Here is a 17,810-nt window from a genome sequence, read left to right as displayed (position 1 = left end):
TTTCAGTGCTACCTGCAAAAAATGCGTTTGATTAACGACATAATTTAATGAATGTGGCGGTTAGTGGATACGTACGCACGTTACGTTGCGTTATATATTGAATTTCAACGGTATGTACAGTATAGTCTAGATAATCCGGACACTCGTTAATCCAGACACTCGTTAATCCAGACAACGCGGTAATCCGGACTCTAATATTTTTTACATTAGCTGTGTCTTTATACGTGATAATTTGTAATAATTATTACTAATGTTGCAGATTTTGACAGTTGTATAAAGGAAAAGTTCCTGAAAAAATTGTTTCAGCAACATTTAGTAAGTAAAAAGACATCCCTATTGTAGACTCGGTAATCCGGACATCTCATATTTTTCGTACCTCGATAATCCGTACATCAATATTTTTTTCTATCTTGAGCATTATATTCTTATTTATTTCATTAAGCAACAGTATTTTCAATCTAGTGTTGGGTAGCCTAATTCCCTTAAAAATCCATATTAGGTGTTCCTTTAGGAGGAGTTAGTTTTAGGAGTTAGTTCTTTACGCCTCCGATTAGTTCGTTGATTCTCATCGAAAAAACACAGCTAATTTGTTGGTATTGCATATTACAGCAATAAACAACATTTCGACGGTGCCCGGTCTCACAATTAGGAGGGTTGGCGTTTTTTATTTGGGATGACGACTTCTATTTTGTTTTTCAAAGTCAGACTTAATCCCATAGTCGCGTGTTTTAATATTTTATTAAAACAACTTTAATTTATTAGTGGGAAAAAATTGACGATGTTTACCAAGGGGTAAGGCAGGGAAGACTATAGTTTCAGATCTCGCCACAGATCTTCATCAGTTCCATTGTTTCTTGTTCTTTAACAAGAAACTTTTTATACCCAAGTGTCAATTGCCCGCTCAAACAGATACGTGTGCAAAGAAACACCCTGATCTATCTATCTACTATTACTGCATATTAAAAAATCAACAATTTTCGGATATGTTCTGAGACTGACTTCACACCTCAAGCATTTTGTTCAACCCATTTACTCCTATCTTTTGCGAATTTGTTGGGGCTAAGATTCATGAACAAAATGCTTGAGGCGTGAAGTGAGAGTTAAAGTGTGTCTCAGAACATACCCGTTTATTTAGCTACGCGAATAAAATTTCTTGTCCTTGTTCCCAATTTTAAGATGTAGTGTTAAATCAGTTTTTTGTTGGAATAATTCACCGATGCATCTACCTTTATAATTGAATAATGTCAACAACAGTAAAAAATGTCAACCCTGCTTTTGACAGAATAGGCCATAAAAAGAAAAGAATTGTAAAAAGCTGTTAGCTGTGGCCTACCTTATACATTATTGCATGGTACAATAATGTATATTGACATTTATTGGAATTTGTTCTAAAAGTACGGGAACGGAAAAATTACAAATATTGTAAAATTTCTAGCTGAAATATCACCGTATCTGCAAATCGGATGCCAGCAATCACGATATTATATCAGCCAAACTTTTCAAGTAGAAGAGAATGGCATTTTTGTTTTCGCTGTCTTAAGTTTTGGGTAAAACTTTTCCTATTTTTGGAACAGTTATCTAGCAATAATATTCTGGACCACAACTGAAGTGATTTTCATTTTTTACTCTATTTGGTACTTAAAAAACAGTGAAGTTCTAAATTTCATATGTTTTTGTAAAACCGACTATCCACGCATACCTTTATTATTGCTCCATATCATTTGACGTTTTAAGCCAATGCTGCAGGGTTGTATTTTTTTAGCGGTTTTCATACCTGGCCTACCTCTACTTTATTATATGTATTAATTTTGATCATTTTTCCACTTAATTTCATGTTTATTCATTTCAAAGCCAATGCAATCAATGTCTCGATCGTATGCTATAACTATAACCAATGGAACATAGAGATTCCAAATCAAGGCACTTTGAATCGTTGAAAGTTTTTTCCAGTGTTCTGTTGCGTTGCACTGTTAATTCACAATTGCGACATGCCTCAAAATGAGGAGCCCATAGGTCCCAACTCAACATTTATATGAAATATTCCCTCGTTGGAAGGCTAGTTTACTACAATCAATACATAGTTCGAGTTCCATTTAAAAAAACTAATGTGTAATATAGTTACAAATTTTAAATTTAAATACAACTGCATTTCTAACGCTTCAACAGTTTAAATATATTCTAACAGTATAAAATAAATAAAATTGATCGATTTTAAATTAAGAAATTGATTGTAAGTAGAGACAATAAATGAATCTGTGAGATCTACCTTGAGAAGGTGAAACCATCAACCTAACGTGGACACAGGATATACAAAGCCATATAGACACAGATCCCATCAACCTTTTTAAATTTGCCAAACGCCTATCATGGTTTGTCGATGAACAAAACGCAATATGCCGGAAATTTCTCATCATCGTTTTTAAACCTATTTAGTATGAACATAAAGGATGCACCAAAGCAAAGCTGTCACTGTATCCGAGCGAAGCTGACTGTATTATTAGTTTAAGCTAATCTAAACTCCAAGTAGAGACAGCCCAAATTTCGAATGACAAATAAACATCCATTATTTCAAGACAAAATTCTATTTAATTATAGATTTCTTTTATTGTTCTTTAAAACATTTACAAATATTCAATATCATTTCCATTATAATATTTTTCTTTTATTTTTGGTTGTTGTTTTATCGTCTTAAAATTGTTGTTGTAAACTTCTGATCATTCTGTTTTGTTTTTTTTTCTTTCACTCATATATTTTCAACTTAAGTGTTGTAATGTAAAAATCTTTCAATACGTTATATTGTTGTTGTTTCTTAATGGTTTTGTTGTTTAAGAAAAACTTAAATGCTACAATGCATTTTCCTTCATGCTCAATGCTACTGTTGCTGCAGTCGAGAAAAATCGCTGCTGTCGATGCTGAATTAATAACGCATCTCATTTCAAACTGTAGAAATATGGCGGTGGATGTGGTGGTGGCTGTTGAGTATTTGGATGATATTGAGTTTGTGTGGGGTTTGTTGGTACCACAGAAGGATGAGGGACATGGCTTGGCATTAAATGTCAATTGTTGCTGTTGCCCCTTTTCGGAGGAGGAACGTACATTTGACGTTCTCCACGATAACGTTGGTTACCGCCGCCACCTCCACCGGCATTACCAGTAACAGCATTGTTTGCAGCTAAAAATGTGGGAGGTATTTGTTGCATAGGAGCATGCACTGCTGTTGGCGGAAGTCCGCCTTGATAGGCATTCAACGGATAATGCGAATCGTCACGCAATGGCAAGCAATCCGTTTTAACGACTTCTTCATGGTTACCATAGTCCAGGAAAAGTACAACGCAAGTATTTTCTGAAACTCCAGTAATCTGGGCATTATAATACTGTAAGCGAGTGAGACACAAAATAACATTAGAAATAGCTTATATAGTTCTGAAATGATTTACTTACCATTCCATCCTCCCAATACTTGGCCATACACAAATCACCCTTTCTCCAAGGCCAATTTCCACCCTGTGGTATCATTCCAAACTGAGTCATAGGTGCTTGCTGAGGTGGTGGTGCTGCCGCTACAAAACCAGTGTTGGGACTTGGAGTCATGTAAGCTACAGTAGGCGCTGGCGCTGCTTGGGGATTGGTAATAATTTGAGTTTGCGGTTGTTGAGGGGATGGTGGCACATGGTTGTTAGGTTGTGCTGTTTGCTGGGGTCCCGCTACAGTCGACTGTTGCGGTAGCAATCCTTGACTCTTCAATAGATTCATGGCATACTCATTTGCTTCTTTAGTTTGAAAGCCCATAATTTTGCTTGGATCATAGGCAAATCCATTGGGCATCTGAGAAACATAAGTTGTCTGCTGATGTTGTTGTTGCTGTTGTGAATGGGATTGTTGTGTTGGATTCGTTGCTGGAACCACTTGCGGTGATGAGTTCTGTGTAGCCTTGTTGGTGAAATTGTGAGAGGCAATGAATTGTCCACTTTGCTGCCCTTGGTTATTGTTGGATTTTTGTTGTGAATTATTTTGAGGGGCAGTTGCTGTTCTTGTCGATGCATTCTGATGCCTTCCTCCACGATTTTGTGAACTGCTATATGAGGATTCCTTTTTGTTTTGAATGGTCAACTTTGCAGTACTTTCCACCAATTTATCCACATCAACATTACTGGGCTTGGCTGCTGGTTGATTCTGTTGACTTTGTTGATAATTGTTGGGGTTTTTATTTTCGCTACTATTACGATTGTTGTTATCCCGTTGCTGATACGGCCTACTATCATTGGATCTATATTCCTGACTTCGCCTATTACCTTGATAGTTGCCTCCAGAACCCATTGATTGCCTTGATGTTTGATCTCTTTGATCCTTGCGGGGTGGTGGTGGCCTTTCATTTCGTTCGTTTCTTCTATTTGAATTTGTACGATAGCTTGTATTTTGCGTTGCATTGCTGTTGTTGTTATTGTTATTACTGGTGTTGGTGTTGCTGTTGGTATTGGTTGATGTTGGTGGAGCACTAATTTCACTATTGGTTGCAGCTTGGTTGCTTGAATTTCTTTCATTATTTTGAACACTGTTGCGACCACGTTCACTTCCACGGCTACCCTGCTTATTTGGTGGGTTCGTTTTACGTTCATCCCTTTGGTTGTAATTTGAACGCTGAGATTGTTGATTTTGAGACTGGTTGGTAGGCTTTTCCTCGGGCTTCACTCTATTGGCAGCAAAACTAGACGACATATTATTTTCGAATTTGCTAGCTGAGGAGCTGGCCTGTGGCTTTGTGTTGCTCTCATTATTTCGACTTTTAGGTGCTTCCCTCGAGTTACGATTGTTTTGGTAATTGCTGCTGGTCGTCGGAGCAGGTGGTGGTGGCTCATTTACCACAGTCTGTAAACAAAGAAATTGATCATTTGTAATTGGGAGCGTTATGTATAGTATCAGAACTTACCGCTGGCAATTTGTCTGTTAAAAAGTCGAATAGCGAAACATTGCCTTGAGGTTTGGAAGCAGCAGCAACTTCCTCCTTTGCCGATCCCCTGCCCCTTTGATTACTGGCTGTTGTGGTTGCAGATTTAATGGGATTTTCCGCCGATCCTTTATTTCGCCTTTTGAGGTTGTATAAAGCTCTTTCCAAATTATTGTTGGTTGCCTTAAGCGCATATTTGGCATCTTCTTCAGAATAACCTTTTTCCAAAATTTTCTTGACATTGTGATCAAGAATGTTTTGTTGGCCACCACCGAAAACTTTCTTTTGACCAGCCTTAGCTGCCTCTGCAATTGCCTGGGTACGAGAAGCAGTAAATTCATCATTTTCCTTGGAATTTTTATCCTTTTCAGTGGCGGCTTGCAAACTCTTAAAGTTCCTATCTTGTGGTAGTGCATCACGATGAGCATCCAAACGTTTGCCAAAATCGATCCATGGCGGTGGGCCTCCAGAACCTGACAATCTACGATTACTGCGTGCATATTTTTGCATTTGCCGGGCCAACTCCCATTTTTCCACCATATGCTCTACATTGCCGCCAAGAAGTTGCACCTCCGCTTCCTTAAGCACTAAAAGTCCTTGCATTAATTGTAGTTTGTCAGCTTTGAAATAGAATTTTGTCCCAGGTGGTATTTTTAAATGAAGATTTGGTATGCGTTCCAACTCCAGAGCCAAGATTGAGTTGGTACCATCAGTCAATTCCAACTGTAAAAATCGGGGAGCAGCAGTAGACTCTTCATTAGCCTTGGGAGCAGATATATTACGCATTTTTTGCATTTGCAAAACTATGCGTCCCGGAATGTTGCCATTGCTCTCTGGCTTACTGGGTATGGCACCTCCACCTATTTCCTTGAGGTCCCACTGAATGAAAAATTAGAACAAAATATTCATTTTTTAGCTTAATTCTGGTCATCATCTTGTAGGGTTTTAGGGGAAGACATTGGTGTCCGGATTACAACGATACACATATTATTCTGCGGAGTTTCATCCAATTCATAAAGAAGACCGTCCACCAGCAAAAACGTACCTTTTTAAGGGAGACTATTCTTTGAAGCTGATATCTATTAACTTTGTCGACTTTCACCGGTTCTTACAGAAATTCGAAAGAAGGCTATAAACATTTTGTATCGTTGTAAATCAGGACCCAGGCTTTCCCTGGAAAATGTTAATGTTATGACACTCGAAAGGGGCTTAAATAAACCCCATTTCTGTTTTTTTAACAATTATTGACGATTTGAGTAAATTTGTGGGTGTTTCATCCACATTTTCAGTTCACATCACTTACATCCAAGGCTGCCTTAATAATCCGCTGAACATCTTCAGTTTGTAAATCAGTGGTCAATTTTTTCAGGCCTTCTTGTGTCAAGTACCTGAAATGAAATTGTTGAAATTATTTGTGTTCTTATTATTTATGGTTTTCATTTTAGCAAAATTTCAATACACGTACCAGCCTTGATCTTTAAGTTTTTGCAATAATGTCATTTCTTAGTTCTTTTTTGGTAAAATAAAATTCAATATTTATGAGTTATTTGCAAAAACTGTGTGTGAGAAAAAATTGCTCACTAGCTATGTGTGAGAAAAAATGAACTATGTGAACTGTGCTACAATTAATGTGCTACCATCTCCCAGTGATTGCAATTTGAAGAGATTTTTATTTTTCCAACATGGCAAGCTCTGAAACGGCCATTTCGTTTATTGAATATCAACCATTTAAAACCACAACAATTTAAATTTCTTATTCAACAAAAAACGTAACGGTTATTTCTTTGTGTAAAAATATTAAAATGTTCAAAGTCATCATGCAACAGCAAAACAAGCAAAAGAAGAACTTGGTAAGTATTTGTTAATATTAGCTTTGTTCCTTTACTTTTTTAATGGTAAGAGTGGTAAAAGAGAAAAGTGTCAAAATTGCTCTCTCATGAACATTTTTACCAGAAAAGTAAAGGAACGGAAAATTGGTAGATCTGGCAGCAATGGCAAAAAGAAACATAATAACATAAAAGCTTCGTTCCCGTACTTTTTAATGGTAAAACTCGTAAAAGAGAGAACTGCAAAAAATTTGTTGTCACACACAAGTTTTTTGAAATAGTTCGGGAACGGAAAAATGGAAAATACGTCAAAAAAACTGAAACAAATGTCAAAGTCGGCGTATCAGCCAATCAGACGCCGGCAACCATGTTACTATTTTTTTACTCGCCCAAATTTGTCGTGTAAAAAGTTTTTAAAGAGAGCGTCATTCAGCGCCATTTTTGTTTAAAGAGAAGTGAACATTTTACAACTTTTTTGTGTACGGGAACGCTTTTTCGAGTAAAATGTGTAAAAGTCGTAAAAATTTTAAAAACTTTTTAGTTCTGGAACACAGCTAAAATCAATTTTCGTCTTTTATTTCACAGTTTTTAATTTAGTTTTGTCAGCGTTCGACTTTTTCTTCTGTTTTCGTCCATTTTCTTCATTGTGAAATAAACGTCAAACAAAAGTCGAAAAATCAGTTCTGCCATTTTTTACCTGCAGAAATTTTGCTGGTAGCCTGTGGTAGAAGAGAAAGCCATTTTCGCTCTCTCTCCACTCTCACTCTCTTAAAAATTGCTTCCAGTTTTGCCACTTTTCGGGGTTAAGGAACGCTTTGCAGGTTAAAAATCGTAACAAATGGTAAAAATGGTAACCTCAGGTAAGTAAAGGAACACAGCTAATGTCAACAACAGTAACAAATGTCAACCCTGCTTTTGACAGAATAGGCCAAGGCATTTTTATACAAGGTAGAAGTGACAATCAGCTGTATTCTTACTTTTTTTTGTAAATTTAGTTTTCAAAATGTAATAGGGTCTACTCATGAAATTTGAAACTTCGAAATTTGCTACCATAAAATTCTTCTTTTCACAGTAAACGTGTAATAACAATGACCTACGACAGTTCTGAATGCTTTATATTTACATTTTGATTAAAATTTGTTCTAATTTAGAGGATTTTCAAAATGTATTTATGTTTTTCCGGAACAAATTTTTGGAACGACCCTATTATTCAATATCTATCTTTGACAATTAATTTTCAATAACAACAATGTTGTTTTTGTAAATTTGTTAGTTGTTGTAATTCATGCATTTACCTTATATGAATATGCCTTGGAATAGGCCATAACAAGAAAAAAATTGTAATCAGCTGTTAGCTGTGGCCTACCTTATACATTATTGTACCATGGTTATAGTTATAATAAAAGTATAATAAGTGGAAAAGATGGGCGAACTATTACCACCAGAAATACCAGAAAAGGCCGTATAATACAGCAATATTACACATTTAAAAATTCAAAAAGAGATGGTGGTGGTCAGATCGAAGCAGGCGAAGCTGAAAAAAAGTCGTGACAACCCCAGCTTCTCCGATGCCGAAGATGCTATAATAAATAAAAATGATATTTAATTAATTATTTATTATGGATTTGATTAAAATAATATTTGAATTGTTGTTACGTATACTTTTTCATTACTATTGCAAGAAGCTACTATTTTTTACTACGATAACATTTTTTCCTTTATGTTATCAGAAAAAATAGTAAAAATTAGTAGATTCTTGCAGTTCTGGAACAGACCATATATTTCTATTTCTTTGAAATATTCTACTTAAGCCGCCATTAGACCATCTGCTTTTTTACATGTATGGCATCAGCTGTTCTGTATATTAGTATACCCAAAGTGACAACATACATGTAAAAAAGCAGATGGTCTGAAGGCCGCCTTATTAATTTTTTGTTTTAAAAATAATAAAAAATAATGTATTTTATATTTTTTATTTTGTGGCGCTCTTGTAAAAATGAGAATGAGGATGCTAAAAAATGACCTGAAATTATTTGTGTTCTTATTATTTATGGTTTTCATTTTAGCAAAATTTCAATACACGTACCAGCCTTGATCTTTAAGTTTTTGCAATAATGTCATTTCTTAGTTCTTTTTTGGTAAAATTCAATATTTATGAGTTATTTGCAAAAACTGTGTGTGAGAAAAAATTGCTCACTAGCTATGTGTGAGAAAAAATGAACTATGTGAACTGTGCTACAATTAATGTGCTACCATCTCCCAGTGATTGCAATTTGAAGAGATTTTTATTTTTCCAACATGGCAAGCTCTGAAACGGCCATTTCGTTTATTGAATATCAACCATTTAAAACCACAACAATTTAAATTTCTTATTCAACAAAAAACGTAACGGTTATTTCTTTGTGTAAAAATATTAAAATGTTCAAAGTCATCATGCAACAGCAAAACAAGCAAAAGAAGAACTTGGTAAGTATTTGTTAATATTAGCTTTGTTCCTTTACTTTTTTAATGGTAAGAGTGGTAAAAGAGAAAAGTGTCAAAATTGCTCTCTCATGAACATTTTTACCAGAAAAGTAAAGGAACGGAAAATTGGTAGATCTGGCAGCAATGGCAAAAAGAAACATAATAACATAAAAGCTTCGTTCCCGTACTTTTTAATGGTAAAACTCGTAAAAGAGAGAACTGCAAAAAATTTGTTGTCACACACAAGTTTTTTGAAATAGTTCGGGAACGGAAAAATGGAAAATACGTCAAAAAAACTGAAACAAATGTCAAAGTCGGCGTATCAGCCAATCAGACGCCGGCAACCATGTTACTATTTTTTTACTCGCCCAAATTTGTCGTGTAAAAAGTTTTTAAAGAGAGCGTCATTCAGCGCCATTTTTGTTTAAAGAGAAGTGAACATTTTACAACTTTTTTGTGTACGGGAACGCTTTTTCGAGTAAAATGTGTAAAAGTCGTAAAAATTTTAAAAACTTTTTAGTTCTGGAACACAGCTAAAATCAATTTTCGTCTTTTATTTCACAGTTTTTAATTTAGTTTTGTCAGCGTTCGACTTTTTCTTCTGTTTTCGTCCATTTTCTTCTTCGTTATGTAATAATCGTCAAACAAAAGTCTAAAAATCAATTCTGCCATTTTTTACCTGCAGAAATTTGTCTGGTAGCCTGTGGTAGAAGAGAAAGCCATTTTCGCTCTCTCTCTCCTCACTCACTCTCTTAAAAATTGCTTCCAGTTTTGCCACTTTTTGGGGTTAAGGAACGCTTTGCAGGTTAAAAATGGTAACAAATGGTAAAAATGGTAACCACAGATAAGTAAAGGAACACAGCTATTAAGGGGTGACCCCTACTTGTAAATTTCAGAAAATCGAACAATTTTTTATTTGCTTATTTTAAGGTAGAAGTAGTATAGAATATGTGGTAAATTTTTCCAGTCGATTGGAACAAATGGACAAATTTATTGTGTGCTGTAACATAGAAACTAAAAGCGTATTTTTTCTCGAAATGCCATTTAGAAATCGATGCCAACTCTAGCTCGAAAACTAATGAACCGATTGTCATGCAATTTTGTGAGGTTATCAACGATATCAAAGCCAAAAACTGAAATTTTTACTTTTTTGGTCCAACATTTCAATAAAATCTAATATATTTTTTTTAAAAAATCGATCGATGAAGGACTAGATCTTTATGTTCCCACCAAAACATATGACGATCGGTTTATTAGTTTTCGAGCTAGATTTGGGGTCACTCCTTAAACTGAATCAGTGTAAAACATTCATTGAAAATCGGTTTAAATGCATATTTTTTGTGGATAATGACAGGAGAATTTTATAAATGTATATTAGAGAAATGGGAGAAATGGATAATATTTTACTATAACTGAATTTTTTGTTTTCTTCTTTTCTGACTAACAAGGTTATATAAGCTGTGTTCCAGAACTAAAAAGTTTTTACAATTTTTACGACTTTTACACATTTTACTCGAAAAAGCGTTCCCGTACACAAAAAAGTTGTAAAATGTTCACTTCTCTTTAAACAAAAATGGCGCTGAATGACGCTCTCTTTAAAAACTTTTTACACGACAAATTTGGGCGAGTAAAAAATAGTAACATGGTTGCCGGCGTCTGATTGGCTGATACGCCGACTTTGACATTTGTTCCAGTTTTTTTGACGTATTTTCCATTTTTCCGTTCCCGAACTATTTCAAAAAACTTGTGTGTGAGAACAAAATTTTTGCAGTTCTCTCTTTTACGAGTTTTACCATTAAAAAGTACGGGAACGAAGCTACAAATATGTATAATAAGTGGAAAAGATGGGCGAACTATTACACCAGCCACAGCTGTGCTTACTTTTCGGTAAAAATGCAATTAGAGGTTTATGGAGTTGCCACTGTGAAGTGTTTGTGTTTCGTAAATCACTTCGAAACGATGACACCTGTTATTCAAATCACTGTAAAATGATGACTCATAGCGACAGTGATTTAAATGACAAATAATTGCGATAATGTCGAAAATTAATAAAAGTAGTAAATCAACTAGAATTAAAACCAATAATCACACAGTGCAAATTGTCAAACAAATGTTTTAATGTAGGTTTCAGAATAACCGTTTTTTTGGAAATTATTTCAAAATCATTATATTTTATTAATTTTATTACTATTATTCCAATAAGAGGGTATCACACTGAGAATATCTGAAAATTAAAGACTAGTTTTCTGATTTACGAGAATGGACTGTTATCAATTATATAAATATTAACAGTTTATTAACTTTACATTTATTTTCTTCTCTTTAAGAACATCTTCTATGTAGGGTTAAAACATGTAAAATTTGTTTGGATACAATGTTTTCCTTATCGTTGGTCGCTAAAAAGGAATATTTTTTTGTAATGCCAAATGTCCAATTCTCCAGACTAATAAAAAAAAATAACGACACATTCCCAACAAACTGTTTTATATTGGTGTGTGTTTATTCATCCGTGCGCCTTTACTGTTCATTGCTCTTCATACATAATTAAATCCCAATAGTTGGCAACTCTATTTCTTCAAAAGTTTGCGGTAAAGTTCGTTTGTCGGCAAATAACAGTTTAGCTTCGTCCGTCATTCAAACAAGACGCAACGCTTTGTACGGTTGTTGTGTTGCTTTCGCAAGGAAAACTAAAACGGTACATTTTGTATTCGTCCATTGTGAGTAACGGAAAACGCATTTTATACGCGTGGAATCTGTGTTAAACCAAAACATGATGAGAGGAAAATTCATGTGAAAAGTGCATCATAATGTGTGTCCGTGTTTATCTCTCCAAATTTAATTTTTGACGATTTTTTTGTTTGTTTTTGTTTATGCCATTGTTTTGTTTGCAAATGAAAAAATAGCTGCGTTTTTCATTTTTGAAAAATGTGTAGCGTAGCGTTATTGCGTTGCTGCGTATGTGTGTTTTTGTTGCATTTTATTGCTTTGTGTGTGCTGTTTTTGGCGAATAACTTGGCAACAGGTGTTGTAGTTTTCAAACATAAATTGAATTCCGAAAAAATCTAAAATCTATGGAAAGTTTGTTAATATAAAACATAGTTTATTTATTTTAATATGAAAGTACCATGGAAAGTACATACATCAAATTGATTGAATTATGAGGAATTTTAAAATTATGCGATCGCTGTCATAGGATATGCAATCTTAATAAAAGTGACAAATTTGGACAACCAAATTACAAAATAATGACGTTTAAATATCGAAATTTTAAATATGTCCATGTGACGGTTTCAAAAGAAATATTTATAATTTGTATATTTAAGAATTTCGGATGAGGTTGGTATATTTATTGATGTCAGCAACCAGCAATTTTAAATTGCAACAATGAAATTATTATTTATTTAAAAATGAATGTTTATAAATAATTAATTGTTTTTATGAAAATTTAATTTTTATAGCCTTTGTTTTTCGCTCACTTGCTGAGCACAAAATATCTCCCCCCTGGAGCGTTATGATTTATTCGGTGAATTTTCAAATCGATTAGAACTCAACTTTGTCCAACAACACAAATAAATAAAATTCAGTACCAATAAACAAATTGAACTGTAAAAAATCCCATCATATTACACAATTAATTTAGATATTCGCCAACAATCATGCACACAAATATTGAATTTAAAATAGTACAACAATAAAAAACGGCAACAAGACAAAGCAAATAAAAATGGCCTAAATTCGTACAGACGGCGAACGATTTAGAAAATAAAATAAAATGATACGCAGCAATAAATCGACATATGTACATCGAATATGTAGTTGTGTGTCAATGTGTTAAAAAAGCAAGTGTTAAAATTTAAATAAACCTAAAAAAATAAATGGAAATGATATTTTTTAAAAATAGAGTGTCTTAAAGATAATTTTTAACATCTCGTGCAAAAAAAAAAAATAAATTAAAAAAGCTTTAAAAGTTATTTATAAAAAAAACTATCACCAATAGAAAAATATATGCAAATTATTTGACTGTTTTTGCATTGAAACGTGATCAAAATTATTAATAATTCGTTTTTTTTTTTGGAATTCCACGCATGCGTAGCATTTTTTTTCAATCAATTGTGGTGACAGCTGTGTGGATTACGTTGCCTGGCATTCCTAATTTGTAAAGCAATAAAATCAAATGCAATACCACGAGTTATCCAAACTAAAAAATATTTTATTGTTTTAAACCAAAAAAATTCTGAAAGAATATATTAAAATTTTATGTTTGAAGAAAATGGGTTTAAGATATTTGTTACAACAATGGAATTTATGCGAGAAAATTTAGAGTGCATCAGGAGCTTGTTGGTGAACCCAATTGTTAGAAGGTAAGTAATTTTATTGTAATTTTAATATTTTTTAATTATTAGATTTATTAGACTATTATCGGAATGTTAATGCTATTATCGGAAGGTTTTGTACCTAAAACTTGCGAATAGTGACGGACCAACACCTGCAGTGATATCGATGGACTTCAGAAATATTTCGCCAAAGCTGTGTCAGTGCTTTGATTGAAGTTTCAGAATCTATTAAGGATCAAACTCAATGGATTTTTCTTCCTTTCGTCGCTTTATTTCTGACAAAATAATAAAGAACGGCCGAGACAAATTCGAAGTAGGTTGCCCTTTTTCATTTATTCTTTTACCAGAACAAAGCGAAGAAAACAAGCAACGAGCTGATTGAGTTTGGGCCTTTAAGGTCTGGGTACATAAGAAGCCTCGCCTGCTTGCCTTGCTTGCTTCTGATAAAAGAATAAAAAAGAAAAGGGTAACCTAGTTCGAAGCAGAAAGCCTGGGTGTGGATAACAAGGTTCGTGATATGATTGTAAAAATGTTCGCACATTTTCAACAAAAGGGTAGTAACTTTTAACAGGTTCGAAATGGATACGAACACTTCAGTAGCTGCGATTCATAAGTGTCTCTTTGTCAGCCACTCAATCTATTCCTATGTCACAAGTAATCGTTTTAATTTCCTCAAGGTGTCGGTAGAAAATGATCGAGCCTAAATGAACTTAACACCGTTCTTTGAATGTCCCAGATGGAAAAAACCAAATTCTGATAGACAAAAGACACACTTCCAGTTTGTTAGATATCCTGTCGATTCGAGGAGCTAACATAGAATCAACAATTTCCTTGTGGCAGCCGAGGTACCATTCGTCTTAATGTTTCGGTAAAAGTGCGATCTGACACAGGACGGAAGCTGGATGTCAAGAAGTTGCAAACACAACGGATAGCACAAGCTAAAAATACCCATATGCTGGTAGACGGCACTCATTGAGCCCTTGACTGCCGAAAAATCTATACTTGGGTACCAAAAGCCACTACCCAAAATACAAGGTATGATCAAGATTGTTGCAGGGTTACTAAAGAGAAGAGCGCGGCATACAGGGCAACCATGTTGTCAGTAACAACACAAAGCGCGTAGAAGCGTATTTTCAGAAGAAAACAGAAAGAGCAGGAAAAACGTGAGCATGACAAACTCAAGATGTTTAGAAGGCAGAGCAGAGTTCGAAAATTTTACCAAAGTGTAAAGCACCAGATTGAAGGTAATGTGATGCAGGTACATTTAACTGCAAAGATGATACATATAGCGTACGGAGGATCTGCTAGAAGGTTTTATTATACTATTAGAATTCTATCTAATAGTTGTTGTTGGGGATGGAAGATACCAAGGAACGGTCCTGACCGGTTTTAACTTGGCAAAGCCCAGGATTTATCTTGGTCCATCTTTAATCTCAAGTGGACACTGACCTCCCCGTGGTGTCACCTGGGGAACTGCCTTCAACACCCGTTAAAGGTAGTGAGCTAACATGTGCCGCGCGTTCACCTATAAGAACGTTAAAAACTTGGGTTTGGTCGTCGGGTTAGTAACACTCCCCTAGAAAAAACAGCCTACTATGAAAAAACGAAAGAAAAGAAAAACAAACCCCTCTAAAGTTGACGAACCCCGCAAACGTTTTAAGGACCATGATCTGCGAATCTGCACCTGGAATCTTCGCACTCTTTATAGAGAAGGTGCAGTATTCGCATTGGCAGACGTACTTGACAAGTACAAGGCCGATATTACTGCCATACAGGAAATACGATGGATTGGGAAAGGCGTCACAACAACACCTAAAGCTGACGCACTGTATTATAGCTGCCACGACGTAAAGCATGAGTTTGGTTGCGGATTCGTAGTTAGTCGGAGACTAAAACATCTGGTATCCAGCTTCACCCCAGTGAATGAGAGACTTGCTGCAATTCGAATAAAAGCAAAATTCTTCAACATCAGCGCTCATGCTCCCACTGAAGAAAAAGACGAACAGACCAAAGATATATTTTACGAGCGCTTAGAAGAAACATATGACCGTGGCCCTGCCCATGACATTAAAATCATTCCAGGCGATTTTAATGCCAAAATTGGAAAGGAGAATACCTTTGGCCCAACAACAGTCGGGAAATTCAGTCTCCACAGTGAAACATCTGACAATGGTATGAGGCTGATAGACTTTGCAGCTGCAAAAAATATGGTAGTTAGCAGTACCAGATTTAATCATCTCGATATTCATAAGGGCACCTGGCTGTCTCCAGATCAGAAAACAAGAAATCAAAATGATCATGTTGTGATAGATGGAAGACATTCATCGAACGTGTTGGATGTACGATCGTTCCGAGGCGCAAACATTGATTCGGATCAATACCTTGTTGCAGCAAAGGTACGCACCCGCTTAAACGTAGCAAACAAAGTACGAACAGACACAACACGAAAGTTAGACATCGGCAAGCTGCAATCACAACAGATAGCCACAAAAAATGCGAAAAATGCGGCATATAGGGCTACTTTACAATCCGTAGCAACGCGTAGCGCACGAGAGAGATACAGGGAGAAAAGGAGAGAGGAGAAACGTCTTTTCCGCAGGAAAAAGAGAGAGATGGAAAAGCGGGAGTGTGAAAAAAATCGAGATGTACAGGAGCCAGAATGAAGTCCGAAAATTCTACCAAAGAGTCAAGCATCAAACTGATGGCTTTGGTACAGGCACATCCTCCTGTAGAGACCAGCAAGGTAATTTGGTAACTGATACAAATAGTGTACTCAGGATATGGAAAGAACATTTTTCAAAACTGCTGGTATCCAATAGCAGCGAAGACGACGAAGATACCACAGTCCCAATCCCAGAAGATGGTATTGAATGTATACCGCCCAGCCAAGATGAGGTAAAGACAGCAATAAATCGGCTAAAGAATAATAAGGCAGCAGGAGCCGATGGCTTACCAGCCGAGCTGTTCAAAACCGGAGGCGATACGCTGATAAGGTGTATTCATCAGCTAGTTAGCACCATCTGTCAGGAAAAACGAGTACCCGACGATTGGAACCTGAGTATCCTGTGCTCCGTCCACAAGAAGGGAGATAAGACTGTATGCTCTAACTAAAGGGGCATAAGTCTACTCCCTATTGCCTAAAAGATCGTGTCAGGGATATTGTGCGAACGACTAAAGCCTATGGTCAACGAGATAATAGGACCATACCAATGCGGCTTTAGACCTGGCAAGTCCACCATTGACCAGATATTTACCCTGCGGCAAATCCTGAAGAAGACCCAAGAGATGCAGATCGACACCTACCACCTTTTTGTCGATTATAAAGCAGCCTTCGACAGCCCGCTGCGTTCAAAGGTATTTCAAGCCATGTCTGAATTTGGTATCCCCGCAAAGCTCATCCGGCTTTGTAAAATGACTTTAACTGACACGAGGTCCTCATTTAAAATAGGAAAGAACCTCTCCGAAGAGTTTGGTACCAAAAGAGGTTTCAGACAAGGAGACAGCATTTCGTGTGATCTCTTCAACATCCTGCTGGAAAAGGTTATACGGGAGAAGTGGCACAATCTACACCAATAGTCACATGTTACTTGCTTATGCTGATGACATAGAGTAAAAGAAGTAACTGATACCTTTATGAAGGTCGAAGGAGAATCTGCTAAAGTGGGTCTGGCGGTAAACGGTGGGAAGACCAAGTTGATGGTGTCGACGCGCAATGCGTTCATTGAGCTCGGACCTACTGTGAAAGTTGGTACCTATAATATTGAGGTAGTGAAAGACTTCGTCTACCTCGGCACCTCCGTAAACACAACAAACGACATCAGTTGTGAAATAAAAAGAAGAATTTTATTGGCCAACAGATGCTACTTTGGTTTAAGTAAGCAGTTTAAAAACAAAGCCACATCTCGTCAAACAAAAATAACGCTCTACAAAACACTGATACTACCCGTGCTGATGTATGGCTCCGAAGCATGGGTACTTGCGCAAGCAGACATGGCAGTGCTTGGTGTGTTTGAGAGAAAAATTCTTCGAAAGATCTACGGACCAATCTGCGTTGACGGTGAATATCGACGTCGCATGAACCACGAGCTGTATCTGCTGTACAACGACATCAATATTGTTAAACGTATCGAGATGCGGCGATTGCGTTGGCTAGGCCATATCATAAGAATGAGCGATGATGAACCCGCTAAAAAGGCGTATAAATACGGACCGCTTGGCGGTGCACGCAGAATTGGCAGGCCA

General features: G+C 36.0%; 2 protein-coding genes across 6 annotated transcripts in view; one reads left to right on the top strand and one right to left on the bottom strand.

The window, feature by feature from the left end:
• Window positions 1–2,566: 2,566 nt before the first annotated feature.
• On the bottom strand, window positions 2,567–9,020 carry Tdrd3 (Tudor domain containing 3). 2 transcript variants are annotated; one of them, XM_073986346.1, is made up of 5 exons: window positions 8,858–9,020; window positions 6,249–6,333; window positions 4,928–5,824; window positions 3,442–4,866; window positions 2,567–3,374 (listed from the first exon to the last, which is right to left on the bottom strand). In XM_073986346.1, the coding sequence occupies exons 1-5, from the start codon at window positions 8,890–8,892 to the stop codon at window positions 3,057–3,059; spliced, it is 2,760 nt and encodes a 919-aa protein (XP_073842447.1). In that variant the 5' UTR covers window positions 8,893–9,020; the 3' UTR covers window positions 2,567–3,056. The 2 variants fall into 2 exon arrangements, with proteins under 2 accessions (XP_073842447.1, XP_073842446.1); XM_073986345.1 differs by lacking the exon at window positions 8,858–9,020 and adding an exon at window positions 6,411–6,585.
• Window positions 9,021–11,848: 2,828 nt separating this feature from the next.
• Window positions 11,849–17,810, top strand: part of LOC141403624 (guanylate cyclase 32E) — a 96,082-nt gene continuing 90,120 nt past the window's right edge. For 2 of the 4 annotated variants that reach the window (XM_073986343.1, XM_073986340.1), the window contains exons 1-2: window positions 11,849–11,951; window positions 13,328–13,595. The gene's annotated coding sequence lies outside the window, so the exon portion shown is untranslated. Of the gene's footprint in view, window positions 12,048–13,327; window positions 13,596–17,810 lie in introns of all 4 variants that reach the window. The other 2 variants (XM_073986341.1, XM_073986342.1) reach the window with 2 other exon arrangements.

Source organism: Musca autumnalis, unplaced genomic scaffold (genome assembly GCF_047663935.1).
Source record: "Musca autumnalis isolate F117 unplaced genomic scaffold, ASM4766393v1 scaffold_4, whole genome shotgun sequence".
Lineage (NCBI taxonomy): Eukaryota > Metazoa > Arthropoda > Insecta > Diptera > Muscidae > Musca > Musca autumnalis.
The sequence above is the reverse complement of the archived record's forward strand: the minus strand, read 5'-3'. Positions and strand labels throughout refer to the sequence as shown.